This window comes from Lonchura striata, chromosome 1A, assembly GCF_050655825.1.
Source record: "Lonchura striata isolate lonStrDom1 chromosome 1A, ASM5065582v1, whole genome shotgun sequence".
Taxonomy (NCBI): Eukaryota; Metazoa; Chordata; class Aves; order Passeriformes; family Estrildidae; genus Lonchura; species Lonchura striata.
Genome location: NC_140741.1, coordinates 19456700 through 19478366, shown reverse-complemented (window position 1 = coordinate 19478366; position 21667 = coordinate 19456700). Strand labels below are relative to the sequence as shown.

General features: G+C 38.6%; 1 protein-coding gene across 9 annotated transcripts in view; it reads right to left on the bottom strand.

Moving 5' to 3' along the window:
• The window catches only part of DGKI (diacylglycerol kinase iota), a 203213-nt gene that overhangs the window by 74008 nt on the left and 107538 nt on the right, over positions 1-21667 (bottom strand). For 6 of the 9 annotated variants that reach the window (XM_085568617.1, XM_077783351.2, XM_085568618.1 and 3 more), the window contains 9 exons: positions 19673-19786; positions 19016-19153; positions 17780-17858; positions 13728-13783; positions 12785-12847; positions 12488-12561; positions 11052-11163; positions 8500-8699; positions 5014-5076 (listed from right to left, as the gene is read on the bottom strand). In XM_085568617.1, coding sequence (XP_085424743.1) covers positions 5014-5076; positions 8500-8699; positions 11052-11163; positions 12488-12561; positions 12785-12847; positions 13728-13783; positions 17780-17858; positions 19016-19153; positions 19673-19786 — 899 coding nt within the window. The remainder of the gene's footprint in view (positions 1-5013; positions 5077-8499; positions 8700-11051; positions 11164-12487; positions 12562-12784; positions 12848-13727; positions 13784-17779; positions 17859-19015; positions 19154-19672; positions 19787-21667) is intronic. The other 3 variants (XM_021552019.4, XM_021552020.3, XM_085568621.1) reach the window with 1 other exon arrangement.

Here is a 21667-nt window from a genome sequence, read left to right as displayed (position 1 = left end):
TTCTAAAACTAACTATTTGAATATTCATTTCTTATGCTATCAGACTAGCAATTGACACCAGGGTATATTGTCCTCATCAGTCAAAAAAATTAACTCATTCATTCACAAAACTATTTAATGCAGCTGAGCAGAATACTTCCACTATTATTTAGTGGAATGTATAATAATACTTCCATATTATTATACAAATAGATCAATTTGTCTTTGTTCAGACATACTCAGTATATCCAGAAACCAGAAAGATTAAATACATAAACATGCCCATGTAAAAGCAAATAAAGGGGTGATGAATGTCATTGAACACAAACATTAGTACAGTATTAATAGAAATAGATGTCTCTGAATACTGTGTAAAACAACTTGCTTAACAGCAAGGAGAGGAAGAAAAGCTTTCCACATAAAGCAGAAATTTATACATAAATTTGGGGAGATTGCTGCACTTTAATTCAACCTAAATTACTTACCTTTTAACAATTGTTTTTTAAATGGTATATTACATAGTCAACAAAAAGTATTTGAACATACAGATGAATGAACTCCAATACCTCCCTAAAGAATCTAATTAAGAACTCATTCCACAAACACATCAATCCACAGAATTAAATCCTAAATGTCATTTGCCTCATGAGGATGCAAATAAAGATTGATGTCAAAACATTCTGTTTGTTCATGTTTATTATTTATAATGATTTCATTTAAGCGCAAACCTAAACATGAATCTTCTCCAAGATCTTTCATGTAGAAAACATACTTGGCTATTGATGAAGTCGTGACTTCCTCCTCTCACCCCTATAAATCATCCAGCAAGAGGTGAGAGGATGGCAGACAGCTCACTTGGAGTGCAGCTGTTTTTCCTAGGACAGGTGCTCCTGTCCCCAGTCACCCAGGGAAGAGCACAGGCAGAGTAAGCTTGGGTCCTGCCCAAGCCTGTCACTCCTGCACAGCAAACAGCTACACTTGTGCCATGCCACCAGCTTGATTCAGCTGGCGAGACAGACTTGTATATTATAAATACTCCAATCCCTATTTCAATTATTTATGGAGCCAGTGAACTATTTCTTACACTTGATGTCTCCACAGAGAAAGGAGCAATAAGAATAACCAGTCCAACAACTCTACAGAATCCAGTGACAAATTTATGATAGATCTTCAAGAATACAGCCTTACATCATCCTACACACAGATTTTAACGATTCAGTAAACAAAAAAGGAAGTCTACTTCCCCCCATACAAAACATTTGAGTAAAAAAAAAAGGCAGTCTTTTAGGAGATGTTTGCAGTGACAATGAATGATTAATGAATTACCTGTCTAGAGAAGAAATAAACATGAAAAATTAATTAAGTGTTCTGGCGTTTAGAACAATTGGAAAGAGGAAAGCTGTAGCAAAAAGAGAAAAATGAATTCACCTTACTTTCAAGATCACATTGACAGAGCTTGAAAATGTTACATTAAAAATAAGTTTCTGACAGCATCTCTCTACTTGAAACATAAGAACTGCCACAACAGAGCAGATTCATCCAGTCTCTTCTGTGGACGAATTTCAATGCTTCTCAAGTGTTCCCTACTATTTTAAGGTGAAGCTCTTGCTAAGCTCTTTACCTAAAAAAACCCAACCAAACAAAACAACCCTTTGAAATTATAAGCTCTTCCATATATGTTTTCCTTTCCTTTGGGAATCTGAGCTAGATGAGCAGCCATGTCATAGAGTGCTGGACCAAAGGACAGTCCCCTTAGTTAGAAGAATCATTAGAAATAAAAGATAAACCTCAGAGATGGGATAAGAATTTAATGATAGAATAGTATAATAATAATAAATATGGTAATAATAATAGTAATAAGTGGGGAGTAGAGAGAGTTACAAACACAAGAGAAAAAACTGATGCACAATACAACTGCTCACCATGCAACATATCCCCAAACAGCAGTCAGACACCTCCCAGGTAACTCCTCCAGTTTACATACTGGGCATGACCTTCTCTGGTGTGAAACATTCCCTTGGCCAGTTTGTGTCAGTTTACCTGACCTCACTCTCTCCCAGCATTGAGTGCAGCTCCTCAGCAGCAGAGTGTGACACTGCAAATAGTGTTTACTTGAGATAAACACTACTTAGCAACAGCCAAAACATTATTCTTGTCATAAATCACAGCTATTAGGGAGAAAATCAGCCATGTCATAGCCAAAATCAGGACATAAGTGTTATCCCAGATAAGCCACGTAAACCCAACTGTTGTAAATTCTTTGGCACTTTCTTATCTCACAATTGCTTCACCAAACATACTTGGCTTTGTAGAGGCTATACCCACACAGACTCTTAAAGTACAGACACACTCTGAAGTGCACAGTAGAATCCTGGAACTTGCTTTTCTTCTCCTACATGCTAACTGTGGTTCTCTCACACCTTACCCTTCCAAGCACAACAGGCTCTCCAAAAGTGATAATCCCTCTAAACAGAATTATAGAATTTTTGGGGTTGGAAGGGACCTTAAAGATCACTTAGTTCCAACTCCCCTGCCATGGGCAGGGACACCTTCCACAAGACCAGGTTGTTTAAAGCCCCATCCTGGCCTTGAATACCTCCAGGGATGGGGCAACCACAACCTCTCTGGGCCATCTGTTCCAGCACCTCAGCATACAGAATTTCTTCCTAATATCTAATCCAAACCTACCCTCTTTTCAGGTTATAATGATTCCACTTGTCCTTACATGCTCTTGTAAATGATCCCTCTCCATGTTTCTTGTAGGCTCCCTTCAGGCACTGCAAGGCCACAATTAGGTTACCCCAAAGTCTTCTCTTCTCCACATTGAACAATCCAAATTCTTTCAGCCTTTCCTCATAGGAGAGGTGCTCAATCCTTCCAATTACCTTGGGGGGCCCTCTGAACTCATTCAAAGAGGTCAACGTCCTTCCCATGATGGGGACCCTGAAGGTGGATGCAACACTATAGGTGAGGTCTCACAAGAGCAGAATAGAGGGGCAGAATCACCTCCCTGGACCTGCTGGCCACGCTGCATCAGATGCAGCCCAAGATATAGTTGGCTTTCTGGGCTGCCAGAGAACACAGGACAGCTTCACCTTCAGAAACCCAAAAGTTAAACAGGAAAAACTGATGAAGAAATGAGGAGACTCAATTCCTCTTAAGCATTTTCACCCTTAACTCTGCATTTGGAGAACAGTTCACTTTCTCCCTTACACCTTGCTTACTTTATTTCTAATAAAGAACAACTTACTGTTCTTTATTAGACTCTCCTCTTAGAGACAGTAACCATATTCAGCCTGAGAAAATTGATTTTGTTTGGCATTCGAACCTCTGAAAGCAAAAATATTATTTTCTATTACTGTCTTTTTACTCACACAGGTTTTACACACATACTCTGCTGCAATCATTACCACAAACTCCATAGAGGAGTAGTATTTACCAGTGCAGTGATATTTGTATTTTCATTTATGCATATTTTGTAATTGAAAAAATAATTACAGCCTACCCATAGTGTTTATTCCACTTGTAGAAGAGCTGTAGGATATACACAAGTAAATATCTTCTTTTTCAATTGCAATTTTCAGCATTCCTTTGCATCAACCACACAGGACAAATGTACTCTCACATATGCATCTTCTGATCTCTGAACATCCAGCAGGAAAATGCAAGTTTTCACCTTCCTTTTAAAGGACCCTCAAAAATACAACACTTGTATCTACTTACACACCTTGTATAAGCATTTGCAATGGATCACACTACAGTTCTACTGTCTCTGCAAAATAAGAGCATATGAGCCTAATAAATTGGCTGCCCCAAATTCCCATGCATCTCCTGCTGCAGAAATCCTGACATTTATCTAAGACAGACTATAATCCATCACCAGGTCTCAGTAGGATCTGCCATGCTGTTCAGTACTACCTGGAACTCAGACTGCTTCTATTTTGTTCAACAAGAAGAAAACAAAGTAATATTTAAATCTCAAAGCCATCATAATCCAAATCAAATTTCCCTGTTACCTCATGGGTTCTTATTTTAATTTGCCAGACACATTAACTGACAGCCCCAGTGCAGCAACATGTTTAATCTATTTTTACAGATTTTAAGATAGAGAACATCTTTGACTTTCAAATTAGTTTGGGGCTTGCAAGTCTTTCTCTCCCTGCTTTATTCTGACAGCTGATATCAAATGGGACATTAAAATGAACTGCATGAAAACTTGGAGGTCATTTTCCAAGGGATATGCTTGGAAATAGTACTCGTTCTCTTAGACACACAGCTCAATGTTCTCTGTAAGAAATAAGGGTTACCTCAACTCTTTTCTTGAGGCTGATTTAGATGCTGAATTGGTGAGGAAAGGTGATTTAATTACTTTATGCTTGTCAGCAGAATACAGCAAAATGGACCCACAGAAAAGGCACACCAAACTGGACATCTTTCCTTTTTCCAAAATAACAATGAAGTACTTGCAGGTTTCTGAAATTTTACAGAATCACAGAATGGTTGAAGCTGGAAGAAATCTCTGGAGGTCATCTGGTACAAACCCCTGCTCAAGCAGGAGTACCTAAAGCAGGCTGTCGAGGACCATGTCCAGGCAGGGTTTGATTGTGACTAAGGATGAAGATTCCACAATCTCTCTTGGCAATCTGTGCTAGTGCTCTGTCAACCTTATGACAAAAAGCATTTTTTCCTCATGTTCAGAGGAAACATCCTGTTTTGGATTGGAAAGATCTCATCTCAATTCTTTCCAGGAATGGTGTCTGGCATTAAACTTCAGATGTGCCTGTTGCCACGGATGTCTGGGGAGCTGGCTTACGGCTGGACCTGGTCACCATCACCAGTCATGTCCTGCTCACCTTACTTGGCTACTGTGGAACTGTGCCCTTCCTGGCAGCAGTGCCCATCAGTCATGCTGTCATCTGAGCTCCCTCTTCCCATTTGTCACTGGATTTTACTGCCCCATCTCTCAGATGGATGACACAGGGTAATAACAAAAGGCTGGGGAACTTACAGAGAAGAAAAAAGCCAGATACTCACACAGTGAAGGAATCGGGGGGAGCCGAGACTCTCCTCAGGTCAGCAGACTGCACTTTATGGATACTACAAGGCAGCAGGAAATGAGTGGCCAGGAGAAAAACAGCACACAGTGAGGACAGACAAGAAAAAAAGGTGAGAGAGACAGAGAAAGAGTGGAAGAGAAGAAAAAGAGAAAGACACACGACATTTAAACAGAAACAAAAGGAATGTGTCACGTAAAAGTTGAATGAAGGGACATGCAGAGTTCTGAGCTCACACTAGGAAGCCAAGAGCAACTGAAGACATGCAAATGGGGAAAATCACTGCTATGTGGCACACAGGAGCTTTCTAAGGACACAAGTGAGCACCAGTGAAAAGCTCAGCACATAAATATACAAGACAAGGAATCCCAGAATTTCTTCCACAGCCACTGAAAAATTTCAAGGCACGGACTTTGGAAGCAGGTCCAGAAATGCAAACAAACATCAAAGCTGAAATCCAGACGGATGGAATTGTCTCCAAGGATTGACCAATTAATTACTGTTTAAGAAAAAAATAACCTTACTGGAGAGTTTTTATCTACAATGACAAGTTGCTGTTTCCATTCCTCTTGTTCATACCTTAGGGAAACTTGTATTTTATTAATATTCACCTTTAGTGTTCATATTCTCCTTTAGTGTTTATATGAATTCACCTTTAGTATTTATATTCAAATGATCCCTTTCTTTTTCTTGAATGTATCAAATGTGTTTTATCTAAAAGCTCTTCCCTCTTCTTTCTCTTCCATTATGCAGGATGTTCTCCCTCAACCCAAACTAAAAGTCAGTGAGAGCAAAATATGTTTTGCAATTCAGGAAGTGTTCATTAACTGAAACTTACTGGGGAATATACTATGCAGGAGCTTCTAATCAGAAAATTATTCCTGGAAAAACTGAACGCCAGTTTCTTTTCTTATTCCCCATAACTTTTGATATAGCTCACAATAACTACATTCTTGGCTCAGTCACAGAAAACCAAGCTGTGTTGTCTCTTTCTCATGCTACTGTTACCAATAGTGGTGAACAGGAGTGAGAACTTAGCCAACAAGTGTTTCAAGGACTAAAAAAAAACACCCACAAAAAAAAAAGAGGATCAGGACAAAAAAAAAAAAAAATAGAGAAACAGTGTAAAATTTCTTCAAGTTAAGTCTTTTTCTACTCATGCCCACTTCTTATCTGGCAATAATATCAAAGCCGACAATAATAACAATTCTGCATTTCTGTGATGAGGATAATTTTCTAATTGCTCTCCTGGCAAGGAGCTCAAGAAGAGCTATCTAGTAATTAAGGATAGCTCCAGACCCACTGACTTATCTCACACATCTAACATTCAAATGATAGTCATTAAAAAATCCCTCATCTATCATGTTCAATCCAATACAAGGCTTTCTGGAAGATTCCAGCAGAACAAGGAGTTATATCCTAGAGATCAAGTTTAAAAAAATAGATAAACATATTTAATTAGAAATTTCTTCACTTATGCAATACTACCAATCAGCATCATATTGAATGAACTTCTTACAATATGAACATGCTTCCTAGATTTTAATCTTTAACAAGCCAACCTTTAACAAGTTTACTTTTTATCACAGTAGAAGATGATTCAAGTCCTCTCCTTCCTTTTTAACACCTCAGAGCAAAGCACATACATAGATATATATATAGAAATAGATGTAAATATCTACACACACATTTTCTGATATGTGAAGCTGAAACTACAGTTCCTGACAGATCATTTGCATTTTCCCAAGACACAGATCGGCAGAAAAATACCTCAGCCAAATCAAAGGACTCTGACAGCAATTTAGTGTACCATGGCACATTTAAATCAAGCTCAACCATGAAGAATATCCCCTTGACAATTGGCATGTACTACAGATCTGTATTTCCCTACCACAGTTTAAATTCAGACCTAAAAATCCAAACCTAAGCCATGCTAATTATCAGTTTGAAATACCATTAATTCATTTTATACATTTGCATTAGTCTCCTTCAGTGCAGAAAAAGATGTCCCAGGGCTGCCCTTTGCTTTATTCTAGCTTTCACTAAAGATTAAGGAGTTGTGGTTGGGTGAAATTTGGCACTGCTGCTATTCTCTGCTCAAGAAAGATGAATATACCTTATATATTTTCCAGGCAAATAGAAATTGCACATTAGAGAAACGGGCTTCTACTGCAACTTAAAGCATTAGTCTCAGTAAGAGAGCAGAGTGCTAAATTGAACATGTACACGTTGAAAGTAACCAGGGTGGCTTTGATTACATTAATAGATTGACAGCCAGGGGATGACAAAAAACTTTTAAGGGCTGGAGTCAAAGTTTGATGTAAAGAAGGACCTTTCTCTAGATACACAGCAGTAACGGAGACAACTTTTACGATAGGTGAAAAGAAAAGGTGTGCCTAAGACCTTGTCTTTTTATTTCCAGTTACATGAGCTAGTCTTTTGGAAGGTACTACATCTCTTCACAGAACCTGCCTCACCATTACAATTGCAACAGCAAAATTCCCCCACCCATTTCCCCAGAAATATTAAAGCCTCTATGCATGAGTGTTCTAATTAAATATGGATTCTTAATAACTTTAGGGCATTAGTTCAGTATCTTTGAAAAAGGGACAGACTGTTTTGCTTCACATTTGGAATATTTGATGAAAAACAGCCAAGTCCCTTGAAACATTCATTTTAGCAGCAATAAAGACCTACACAAGGATTGCAATAATACCCTCTACAAAATAATCTAAATTATTTTATTAGATTGCCACTTTCATAGGTCAAAATTTGACTATTTAGGTTTCTTCTGATTAAATTATATCTGCAGTGCTTGTAAAGAAAGTTTAATCATGAAAAGGAATGTTAGTCCTGTGTATTCCCTTTCACAAGTTACTAGTTTCCAATCTTAGCTTTTCTCCTGTCATATTTACAACACTCATTGCTCATTTGGGTTTCTATACTGGAGAAAGATTTGCTACAAACTACAACCAGTTCTTTCAGGACATTCAAATCCTTCTCCACAGAGTCTGCCAGGCAGCATGCGCTTGCAGCAGAGACTGAAATATGTCCTGATTAGCTCTTGATTGTGGCAATTTCTTACGGGGTCTTCAAGGCAGCTTAAAAAGCAGATCAAGAAAGGTGAGAAACCAAATAAAAAAAATTTAAAGGGCAAATAGCATACATATGCAGAACCATCAGAAGCCAAGAGGCACACTGCCAAGCCTGTGGAAACCTCTCTAAATAAACAAATACATAACAGAAAGATAGAACACCAGTCTGAAAGCAAGACAGGGGTAACTCAGAAGATAAAAAGAAAATCAGGTAAGTATTTACAACAGAGTGAAAAGGGACTTCAGAAGATGTGATTTTTGTAAATTTATTTTTCAAATGCGCTGCAAGTCCAGTACATGCAAAATCCATGACGGAATATGCTGCCCCACACGGGCTGCCTGCCATTAGGACATGCACATATGCAACTCACTCATTCAGCAAAGGCATGGACGTTCTCCTCTTGCTTTTCTGCACCATGTTGGCTTGGTTCCTTAAGGAGATGCGGATGAGGGAGGGAGCCAGCCGACAGGGCTCGCCGTCCACTTGCATGGGGATGGACTTGTACGTCAAAAGCGTCACCTCCCGGCACTGGTGCAAGCGCTCTCCGTGACCACCCACCTGGAGAGCAGCCTGCAAAAAACAAACAAAATACACAAACAAACAAAACACCAAGCAGGGAAAAGATAGCTCAGAACAGAGGCAGCTGAGGCAGTTAACAAATCCAAAATGCCACTTTGCTGGCAGCATCCTTTACACAGTACTCCATACCTGAGCTATTCTGAAAGAGCACAATGAAAGTGTTTTCACCCCAAAACTGCACAGCAACAAGCAGACATCTAACCACGTGCATTATAGGACTCATGATCTATATATACACACATGTGTACACACAAATTAATAACTGTGTTTATTCTTAAAGCTTTCTAGTTGTTTTGGTCAATTTGTTTTTACAGTAACAGTCATGCTAATAATTATTTGTTCTTTAAAACAACATCCCTAATTAGATACATCTGTGAGACAGAAAAACTATTTCCCCTTCCTGAACAGAATAGTTCTTAATATGAATTAGATAAATTTTTTATTATGAAAGCTTGCACATCAAGTCAACCTCAACATTACACAGGCTGAAAAGAGCAAGCAGAAGGACCTTGTTAAAACAATTAAATATCATGTTAAAGAATTCACTTGAAAGAAATTAAGGAAGGCAATGAGCAGATCCTTCAAGTTCTAGGCAGATGTGTTTGGGCAGAAAAGTATTTTTTTAATGAATATGAGTATTATGTAACAATTAACTCTCATCTCAGATGCAGAAAAAAGATCTCATATTAATGCAATGCTAACAGAGAACAGTGCAAACACAAGTCAAGGCCTGTGCACTTAATATTATGGATCAATTGCCAATATGATCAACAATATAAGAATGCTTTTTATGAAGTAGTTCTTTCCCTTGGTTTCACAAACCCACTTAGGTACAACAAGCACATCTGAGACATACAAGGCAAGTCAGGATTATATCAACACAGTCTAGGGTTACAATCATTCTTCAGCTTCATAACCAAAGTACACCTGTAGACCCACAGTTCTCCTTTAAATAGAAACAGAAATTCAAAGGGCCCTACTTCTTAAATTCAGCCCCAACTGAAATTGTTGGTATCTTTCAAGATCTGTCTAGAGACTTCCATTGATTAGAACTGTGTTAGTGGCAAAAATGAAAAGCTCTTCTGACTGAAAACTGTGAGTTTGTACATGCTAAGGTTTTGACAGCATTTTCAAAAACATATCCTAAACTTCTCTTCACTTTTATTCCACAGCATCTACTAGGCTAATAAATAAAATTTTTCTTGTGGGTTATTTCCATAATCTACAAGGCCCATTAAAAAATTAAAAAAAAAAAAAAAAAAAAAAAAAGAAAGTCCAGGAGTATCCTTAACCCAGACAAACTTTGAAAGGAAAGAAGGAAAGATTGACCAAGACTGCCTGTTGCTTACTTTGAAGATTAGATTTGCTTGAATTTCTCTTTGAGGAAACAAACACCATTACAGTGGGTATTTACTGAAAGTGATATGGACTGAGGGCAGGTCACACAACTAAGGAGTTTAGCTAAAACAGGCTTATCCATCTTTGTTTTAAACTGGGTTACATGAGACAGCAGCAACAAAGGCCTACAGGTATGGAGGTAAGTGTGAGCTATAAGAATTCGCCAGCAAGTCCACTTCCTGCTGGCCACACTAAGCCCAAGCTGCAGTGCCTTAGGTAGGCTGGTGCTAGCATGGGAATAATTGCCAACTTTGGCTGCATTTAACCACCCCCAGAAGACACTGTCACAGTGTCTCCCAGGGTATTTAGAGGAAGATTGCTTTTATGGCAACTCAGTTTAGTTCACTTTAAGGGCAGCATTGGAAGAAAGTACACTGACAAAATTGTTGGCTGAATTTCCTTTTCCTAGCAGAACAAAAAGGAGAGATAAAATTCATGCAAGAAATACCAATAGTTTTCCACAGCTATTACTAAAGTTTCACAAGATTTGTGCTGAACATATGGAAATTGTATGTCTATATAAGTTTATATAATATTTCATATTTCTATACCAGCTATACTTAAAAATAGACTTTAATACCATAGAATGAAATATATAAAAGTTAAAGAGAGAAAGGAGTATTTATTTGATCATAGTATTATTAGTATTCCCACAGTAAAATCATGACTTTATGCTCTTATCATACTGTTCTTACTGTAAGAATCTTGCCATTTAACTTCAGAGCACTGCACATGCAAATCAGTCATATTTTGCAAGTAATACTTTTTATTATTAAATAACACTTATCAGAAAATAGCCATTTGGCTCTGCTGTTTAACAGCAGAGCTCTCTTTGGCCTTGTATGACCATGGGGAAACACATCTGTTTTTCAGTACCAAGGAGTATTTTGCACCCTGCAGGGCTGCCCACGGAGCTCTCCAGCCCAGCAGCACCCCTGTACTCACCAGCGAGGCCATGGTGAACCCGATGACTTCGATGTAGCCATCGTCGTGACGCTGGGGCTCAAAGTCTCTGTGGTCACCAGGGTTCCCCCAGGGCATTGTGCCAGCACAATACCTACAGAGAGAGGTTTGGAGAGTGAGCTGGAGAAAGCAGCTTGCCCTGATGGGTCCTGACTACTAACCTCTTAGCCTGTTCTTTTTGTTCCCAAGATGATACAACACCCTCAGGTGTATCCACCAAAAACTTTATCAGGTTCCTCTCTGAGAGGGAAATGGGGAAACACCAGGAAACAGGCCATGGATCAGCAGCACTCCCTATTTGCTTTGATTCCTTCTGGTAAGCTGTTAAGCCATAAAGCCGTTTTACCCCTCTTTTCCCTCTCCCTGCTAGCTCAGCACAAGGAATGCAAAACATTGCATAGTTTGAGGAGGCAGGGAAACATAAGAAGCTGGAACAAATACAGCTGTGGCATTTCTCTTTTCTACCATCAAAGAATAGATGTGAAAGTGATCTGAAAGTGATAGAAGAGGGAACTTTGAAGTGGTGGCACCAAGCAGAAGCTCAAAAGATTAAGTGCTTGGGACTTCTTGTGGAGCAAAGTAGGAGGTTGTCTAAAGCAATGGTCTCCAAAGTGGGATGCATGCAAGAAAAATCCACAACTGACAAGACAATTGGAGTGTATGAAGAAAAATAGTACTTTTACTTTCGATAAGAAAGCAAACATTTAAAAATTTTGTTTGTTTCATCTTTATGACATTCTTTCTTAATTCATATTTGTGCATGCTTTATATGGCTTGTAATACTAGAATAGCGGTACATGTATAAAATTTATAAATATGCATATATTGGGGTGGTGTTTAAAAGCTGTTGACTGATACAAATGAACAATCAAATTAAGTTCGGAGACTACTGTTCTAGAGAGCAGGAGATCAACAACTTTTGATAATTCAGCTGTATTTTTATTAAGGACACTGTAACACATTAATAACTATGACTCCTTTCAGCAGTTTGGTATTCCTTAACCGGGAAAATATTTGTTCTTCCCCTCTCTCCATTTCTGTCCCCTCCTCCCGTTTTCCTTTTTTCCCCACTCTTTGATTCTAATTAAGCACAAGACCAGGTATCTGTTCCTTTACTAACTTGTTTGCAGGTTAGATGCACAGCTCTTCAAAGTGTGTTTGTTAAGCATTTCTACTGCATCAGGATAATCAGCTTTTTAAGGAATGGTTTTGCTGCACCCTGAGCTCTGATACCATTCTGTTAGCTCAGTTAACAGCATTATAAGTAGCCAGCTCTAAACAAGGTAGCCCAGAGGCTGCCTTCCTGTACATTCAAATTGATTCCTGTACATTCACCCAGCCTAGGACAAGCGGCAAGTGTCTCTTGAAAACTCTTGTTATTTTTCTTATATAACTTCAAGAATCTGTCTTGAGCTTACCTGGGTATGTTTAAAAACACTATACACTGGAACTTCAGCTCCTGGATCTTTGGAGTCAGGTCTGTACCATCACACTACAAAGCCAAAGTGACAGAGCACAGAGAAATTGCTGAATGGAGCCACAGACAAGAGAAGTGTTGCTGCTTTGTAACAGCTTTCCCAAGATTTTCCTTGGAATGTGTTGCAAATGTCATGCTCAAAACTGAAAAGTAACAGAGCCATTAAACTCTCACCTCACTCTCTCTCCAAACCCCCACCCTCTTCCCACAATACTATGAAACAATTTCTTATACTCACCACAACTTTAACATGCTTGGATAAATCTCTTGAGCTTCTTTGCAGAAAGTCTGTAAAGGCTGCCTGCAACAGAAATCAGTGCAGGAATTGTCAACACTTCCTCTCTTTTTTTTCCCCCCCTCAGTTCTTATCCCTCCACAGAGCTAATTACCAAAATGCCAGCCTTTGGTCAAACTTACTGTCTCAGAAAAGATTACTTAATTTTGTTGTTTTAAATTGTGATACTTCTGCTTTTGAGAGCTTAACTGAAAAAAAAAGTCCTTGGATACCCAAGTTCAGTGGTGTCCTGGACCATTAAGCACAAATTCTTGCACACATACTTGTTTTCATGTTTAAGGCACGTGGGTACAGTGGGTGTCATCATTCAGAAATACATTGTATGCCATTCATTATCAAACTGGTGTTTGCTCTCAATGGCTTTAGAATAAAGTGTTGTCCATTTGCCTCCTGGATGCACAAGCGAGTAATTATATGTGCATATTCACCCATCATTAATCACTCCAAATATCTGATTTGTGCCCTGCACTCCCCATCACCCTACATCCAAGACTGCTCCTTGAAGCTACAAAGATACAGGCCAAAACTTTGGGAATTCCTCTAGGAAAGTCAGTATCAATGCAGTTCCCAAACCCTGAAAGAAGCAGAGTTGTGCCTTGAGAAGCTTATGAGCCAGAAGCAGAGGGACCAAGATATGACCAGCACTGTGTCCAAAGGAGTGGCACTTTTCTCACCTGCTCAGCTCTGTATAACAACAGTACCAGAGGCTCTTTTCTACAGACACCTGTGTGTGGCACTGCCAGAAACAGCATGAGTGCACTTGAAATTGTAACAGGCAGAATGAAGTGACATGAGCTCCTGATGTGAGAAAGTGAGGGGGAAGATAATTAAGAAGACACTCAAGCAACTAAGCTAACATCATTCTGTGAGACAAATCTGTACTTACCCCAGCATAAAACATTTTATTTCTAAATCGGCTGTTGAATTTCTCTGGATTTGCTTCTGTGAAAGGATGAAAAAAAAAGTAAAATACCCTAATAAAACTAGTAGACTTCATTCTACCTTCACATTCCCTGCCAGCACTACAGTGCTTTGAGTGTATCACTCATAGAAAATATTACCATAAATATGTTTTGCATGTGTGAATCCCCCATCTGTGCCTTTCTCTGCTATCAGATTTCAAACATTGATATTGAATTCATCCCTTTTCTTGTAGAGAGTAGAAAGAGATCAAAGAGATAACAAGAATTCAATCAGTTAATTTAACACCTCTCAGACTAATCAACTTATGATCCCTCAATAGAATTTGTAGAATTTCTGTTTCTAACAATGGAGAACAAATCTGTAAGAATTATTAGAAATTTATGGAACAATAACCCATGCTTGAACCAGGAGTAAAGCATTAGTAAATTACAAGGTGAAACAGGCCCTAAATTCCGATGTGTTATAGAGTTACTAAGGAATAGACATTTCTACCCAAAGATTTCTGCAGGAAAAAGGGAAAAAAAAGAAACTGGTTACTTTAAAACCTATTTAGAAACCCATTTAATTTTGATTAGACTCAAAGACATGGATAATTTTAAGTTTAGTAGTAATGTACATATAATGGTTAATTGTTCTCTCTGTTAATGTCAATGTGGCAGTTTCCAATCTTGAAATTTTCAGTCTTCAACTGCCAACTGCTAAATCTTGTTATACTTCCCTGTCAGATTAAAGAGCCTTCAACTATTGGATATCTTCTCCTTGAGTAAATACTTATAGGCAGTGATTAAATTACTTCTTAACCTTCTTTTCAATAAGCTAAATGGAATTCTCTTAAGCTTCCAATATAAAGCATATTTCTCAGTAAACAGTTCATTCTTGAGCCTCCTTGGAAACAGCTTTCCTTGTTTGTGGCATCTAGAGATTCCAGAAGAAGCCCTTCTGACCCTGTATTCAGTGTTAGTGCCAACTGCTCACTCTGACTCATTGATTCTCTAGTGAAAACATCACTCCTACCAAGGCAGTCCTGGCTAAAGCATCACATAAGTGTGGACACATCTAAATTACTTCTCAAATGACCACTTAAAACAATACTTCCATACCTCTTGAAAGCCACTACATCTCACAAAATATGGGTCCATTTTGTGAGAGTGAGCTGCTTAAGGTTTCTGATTTGTTTGTTGGCCCAGTTACTATAGCTGTTGCTGTGTCACAGGTGACTCAAACTCTGTCTGAGCCACTTCTACTTCAAACAATGAATTTAACTATATAAATCAATCTCATCTCACTTATTGAGCTCACAGCTCTTTGCAGAGAGTCTCAACACCCCATGCTAAGCAGCAGAAAGCTTCTGAAGACTTAGTGCCTGTGTACATTCTCTCATGTGAGTATCTTTGATAGTTCCAAACAGCAGACACCACAGCACTGGACCTTACATGGATTTATTCCCAGTTTAGAACAGGGAAAGGAATCTTTCTGATGTCAGGGATTCAGCAGTCCCTCAACCTACTGGTCCTACTTCTGCCAATACAGATGAACACGGGTAAGGAGGAAGGACTCTGTGATATAAAATAGAGCCTTAAGTTGATTAGAGTGTAACTGATTGTAGAAGTAAATTATTGAGTGCATAGCCAAGGCTTACTCCATCCTTGCCATTCCTAAACCATAAAAGAAGGAGAAAATAGAATGTGTTAGACTCTGTGTGCAGTGGGGAAGTTTCCTGCAAATGAACAGTCCTGCACAGCTGAGGGATCAAACAGCATGTCAGCGGGGATAAAGTAAATTGCATCTTCCATGCTCTACCAAAGCATAAGGATACCAATGGAGGAAGCTGGAAACAGCCAGTACTCAGAACACTTCTCAGAGAAGCAGAGCTAAATACATTAGACTTGGATCCAATCCTTAAGTCTCAATCTGATTAGTCAAAAGAAAACTCTAGAGGTTGCCATGGAAAAGGCCACATTAATGTATAGGTTCCTCTAAGACACTGCAATCATTGCTTATTCTAAATAATACAGCTGACCAATATCTACTGCTTAACATGTCCTGCTAGGCTGAGAGCTCATATCAATTTATCTTATTTTGGTTTTCAGGCATGATACTAATTTGTTTTAATGCCATATATGATTACAATAGTTCCACATAAGCAAATGTATACAGCCAATTACCGCAAGAGCACAAATGCTATAGCTATGAAAGTACTTAACATTTTGCTACCATTGCTAAGAATTTCTCTGGATTATCATCAGTGGAAAATAAGATCATAATCTGCTTTGCACTGCTTAATTCACCAAGCTTTGCATTGCTTAATTCACAGGATTCCTTGGGCTGGAAGAAGCCTTTAAAGTCCATCTAGTCCAATCCCCTGCAACAGGCAGGGACATCTTCACCTAGATCAGGTTGCTCAGAGCCTCGTTCAATCCAACTTTGAATGTTTCCAGGGATGGGGCACTCACCACCTCTCTGGACTCCCTGTGCCAGTGTTTTACCACCTCATTGTTAAAAACGTATTCCTTATATCTAGTCCAAATTTAGACTATTTTTGCTTAGAGCCATTATCCCTTGTCCTATTGAAACAAGTCACAATTTTTTTTACAAATCCCCTTCGAGTACTGAAAGGCTATAATAAGTATTCCCAGGAACCTTTTCTTCTGCAGGCAGAACAACCCCAATTCCACATGAAAAATAATACAACCCACACACCAGCAACAGCACCAGCAAGGCTATAAGTTTTCCTCTTCTAAAATACATAGATTTCACTTCATGTATTTTAGCATTTGAGAAGACAAGGACTACACCAGCAGTGAAGACTTGGATTACAGAAGCTCTGCTGGCCATATATTCTCAGACACACAGCTTGCTCTGCCAAGTGCTTTTTCACCCGTGTAAATTTTTAAAACCCTGGCATGTCTGGAATAACATTCATCCTTTATAGGGCTCCATAACTTCATTATTAAATAATGCCTCCATTAAATGAGAAAGTAGCCATGCATTCAATCTATACAGTATATTCACAGTCACATTAGCAATGCAGAGTGACATGCACTCATAAAAAAAGATGCATACAGCTGTCATAATTTAATTCCTGTGCCCTTTTCTGGCCCCTTATTATTATTCCTAAAGCTTGAAGCAGTCTTAAACATAATAAAATATGCATTAGCTCATTCCATCATGTATCCTGCTCTTTATTTAGCCTGGCATTAGAGTGCTTTCTTTTAATCTTGAAATGACATTCTGATAGTATGACAGTGACTATAAGAAGGCAATGTTTCAGAAAAAATACCTGCATATGAAGTTGACCATGTGAAGCTGACCTGCATATGAAGCTGACCATGGTCATTCACCATATGAATGACCAAAAGCTGAAGGCAGACACCTCAGCAAGGTTTGTTTCCACATGCACACCTGCCTAAACCATATAAATAGAGCCATTCACATCAGTGCCAAGCTGCTCATATCAGTCTTTAAACCACAGATCAGTCTGTACAGGGTGGCAGAGCTACCACTGGCAAGGAGGCAGACAAGGTGCTATAACTGCTCAAATTCCTGACACTTCTGCAGACATTAAACCCTTTAACTTGCATAGAGACACTCTGAATCTGTGCCAAGTCCAGGGACATGGTGGTATACTGATCCATAGGTAACAGCTGTTCAGTTTGAGAACACAATTATACTCCTGTCACTTCCAGTCTTGTGGCTCTTCTCTTCCCTCCACTTCCACACTCACATCTGACATATATTTTCTCCTTTACAAGATCTAGCACTTTGTAAAGCTTCCCTTTCAGCCCTTTTCCTTCAGTACATTACAGTCTTCTTTGTACTTATTACATTTCTTAATCATGAAGTCCCTTGGAAATCCATAACACAATCATTTTTTCTTCCTCTATGTATCTTAAGGTTTTAAGGTTCCATCTTTACTTCTGATTTATAAGAACAGGATGTTAAATCCAACTCTATTTCTAATTAATAAAATCACAGACCATCCACAAGGCTAAGGAAATTAAAAGTTCCTATTACCTCTGGATTCATGGAACTCCAGTGTAACATGTGCATCAAATCCAAGACTGAAGTAATTATTGAAGACATTGAGGGGAAGCTGTAATTAGAGAATAAAGAGACATTAAACCAGCATGAATGGAACATTTCTCGACACACCAGGGTTTAACTATTTAAACTTGGGTCATCATGGAAACCTACTAAGAACAAAATAAAACATATCAGGGAAATGTAAGCAGAAGGTTGCTCTGAGGGTTAGTAATGGCTTGTGGAAAATGATCAGATACAAGAGCTTGAAGAATACAGATAGACCTACAGTGCTTTATGAACATATGTGGGTCTTTGTCAAGAAATCAAAGGGTTCCTTATGTTGTCATTTAGATTTCCCATAAGGCTGCACCACTCAATATATCACCAACACAAAGGTTTTCAAAGGTTTTGCTGGCTCTTCAAGCTCAGTATGGCAAATGAAGCTCCAGCTGTGTTCTTCTTGCTCCATATATAACCAGGAGCAATCCAAGTCCCGTCCCAGAGAAGAAGCCCCAATCCTATTGAGAGTGCAGGAGGCAGGCAGGCACACATCTGGCCTCTTCCTTGTTTCACACACCCAGCGGGCCTCTAGAGAGGCAACTGTAACATCCAATAGATAAACTGGAAATTATAACTGAGAAGAAAATGGTTCACAGAATCGGGAGGGGTTTTATTAGTTTTGTAGTATTTTCAACATCTCCAGTCCAAATGATAAATTACTATGTGATTTCCTGGCAAAAAAATTCCCATTCTTTAACTACCAAGATACACTAGTGGAGATTACATGGAGACCCACATAGAAAGACGTTAAATGCAAAAATACACTACACCTTGCTGTAAAGTGGGAAATAGTTTGTATCCCTTAGCAAATCCTAAGGAATTAAATTTTACATCCTGTTTTTAGTTTTGTCTAATTGGGGAATGCATGGCAGTGACAGGGCTGCTTTTCCTGTGACTAGCGAAAAGCAATGACCTTTCTGATAAAATGCTAGGGATTTTTTTTCCAGGATTTAATCTTTGACATAAATGTTCAATGCCAGGGTGTTTCAAACAACAAATAAATTCCTTTCGTACAACTCTGGAATCACTGACGCATGAAAAGAATCAAAAGGAGAGATGCAAATAGAAAATTTAAAAGTTGCAGAATTCCCCACCCATGCTGCTTAGTGTAACCCAAAGAGGTCCATAAGCATTCTGTAGCTTCCATGGGAAAAAGCTGGCTCTAACCTTACGTGCCCCATCCTCCAGCTCATCCTGGGGCAAATCAGGGTTGCGCTCAACCTGGAGATTCCAACGGTCCAGCTGGACAATGGTTCCATCCTCTACATGACACAGGATCTTAGACACTGGCTCATCTGTGTAACCCTGACAGCAGAGTGAACAGCGTATCAGCCACAGATGGTGAAAACAAATCAAGTTACTAATTACCTACAGACTTCCCTCCTTTTACACATGCCTAAGACCCTTGATAAATTTTTGATCAAGATTTTAACGAGCTACTATTGAGGTGCACAAGTCTAGGGCAGGCAACATAAGGCCATAAGGAGAAGAATTAAAAGAATATTTGTGTTTCCTGGAATAAGCTGTAGTAAAGGATAAACAAAGTTCAAATTATGCTTAATTTAGAAGCCTGTTTACTGTTCTTGTCACCTGGCCTGAAATACAAGATATATATATGTACACTTTGATGTTGTGATGCGACAACATCATTAATAATGCAAAATCCCAGACTGCAAAATGAAGCAAACCATTCTGCCAGAGTGAAACAGACCTTGGACATAGCCGTGCCTGCTATTGTAGCCAAAAGGAAATTCCACCCCACACAACTAAATCTGAGCAGCAAGTTGAGAACCCCCACATAAAGGTACCCCAGCCAGTCCTTACCCCACCCCAGTTGAGGGTGCGGGCAAGGTCATTCCCAGTGCCAAGTGGAAGGACAGCCACAGGAGGTGGGGGGCTGAGTTGCAGCTCATCGAGGATGGACAGGATCCAACCCACCTATAAAAAGGAAAAGAGAACCTTCAGGAATATTATAGGGAAGAATATATACTTTGATCATATCATATTCTTTTTTACAAAGACCAAATAAAAGACATCTAAACATGAATGAAGAATAATATGGACAATTCAAGGTAATTTTTTTTAATTACTATTATGTCAAAAGAAAGTCAACCTTTGACAAACACCTATGAAAGAAAATGAGAGACACATTAAAAACAGTATAGTGTCTCAGAACTTGTCCTGCCAAGCATGAACTTGCTCACAAGTCTCCCTCTCCCATAGAAGAGACCTTAGTGCTAAATTAGTTTACTCAGTACAAGGCATTATATTCTTATATATACACAATATACAGCTATACACACACATACATATCTAATAAAAGAATAAAAGACTAGACTAAAAGGTAAACTACAAATCAGGGTTGGAGGCTTTGGATTGGAACAATGAATCTGTCTGTTTTGTATCCTAACTATTAGTTATTTCAGAGAGCTATTTCTTCTATATTTCTTCTGGACTACATAAAGCTTTCAGATAGAAATCTAGCCAGAAGGAACAAATTACTGTAAATTGTTTTGTTTTCATTAAATGGTAATTTTCAAAGGGGAGAAAGAATAATTGCTAAAGATGTTATCAAACTTTTGGTGACTGAAATTCTTGCTGCAAAACAAAGGACTCTTCCTTAAACTACTTGTTACTTAAAAAAAAAAAAAAGGTGAAGAACCTCTGCTGCATTTTTAGATAAAGAATTAATAAAAATTAACAAAAGATTTTTTTTTCTGTTGCCAGTTTTCAAAGATCCAGTTTCTACTGCAAATGTGAACTTTTAAATAGGACAGAAAACCTAAATCCTGACTACAGATGGACTGAATTTTTCTTGCCCCAATTAATATAACTGTGATTTCAAAGATATTCTCAATCCAAATCAGGGTAGCTTCACAAAAGACACCCAGCATAACATGGCCATCAGGAAAAATAGCTTGAGTTTGCAGGACTGCAGAGGAGGTGGCCTGATAAATGCAGAAACCATGATGCTATTTAGTATTCTAGGCTATTTCTTTCTCCAAGTCTCTTCAAAATAAATTTAATTTTGCACAAATGGCATTTATCAGACAGCTACTTATGATAACCAATTGTCCAATTATTAAAGCATTCATCTGGGATGTGATCCCCTACTTGAGTTCATTGTCTGACAACAGCCATCTCAAGTACTTACAATTCTCATGACCTTGGATGTCACCAAAAATACTGAGGCCTTTAAAGGGATTTTCAAAGGTAAGTAATCCTCTCTTTTTCAAAATATCTATATTTCTGCACTGATAACAGGAGACAAAATAAAAAGTCAAGATAACATCATTAGGGCCAGGACTTCTTAAAGAAGTTGGTCATTGTCATTGCCACTGACTTAATCCACATATCTGTGCTTCAGCCTCCCACTGCTACAGGTGACATCAAAATACCCACCACTTTTGTAAATGCTTTTAACTGATGAACAAATTTCAATTTATAAGCACAACATTGCTATTTAACCTGAGGTCACTTTTAAACCTTGTACATTAGTTGCACAATCCAGGATGACACATGCTATTATTTCCCTGTAAACAGAAAGCTTCTGACTACTTTGCAAAGCTTTCCAATTCTGCCCTGAAGTGACAATGGAAAAGTTACTATAAGTTCTGATTCACCTCAATAATGAGAGGTAACATCTGGTCTCACTGCATATTCATTAAGTCCATTTGAGCCAGATTTTTCATTTCTAGATGTAATGGCTTTGGGAATAACTAAATATTAATTTGTTTCAAACTGAGCAGTAGCAGAGGTAATAGTGGAGTGCTACTCATACTAATGAGAAGGTGCTGCCACCTCTCGCACAGTTCAGCA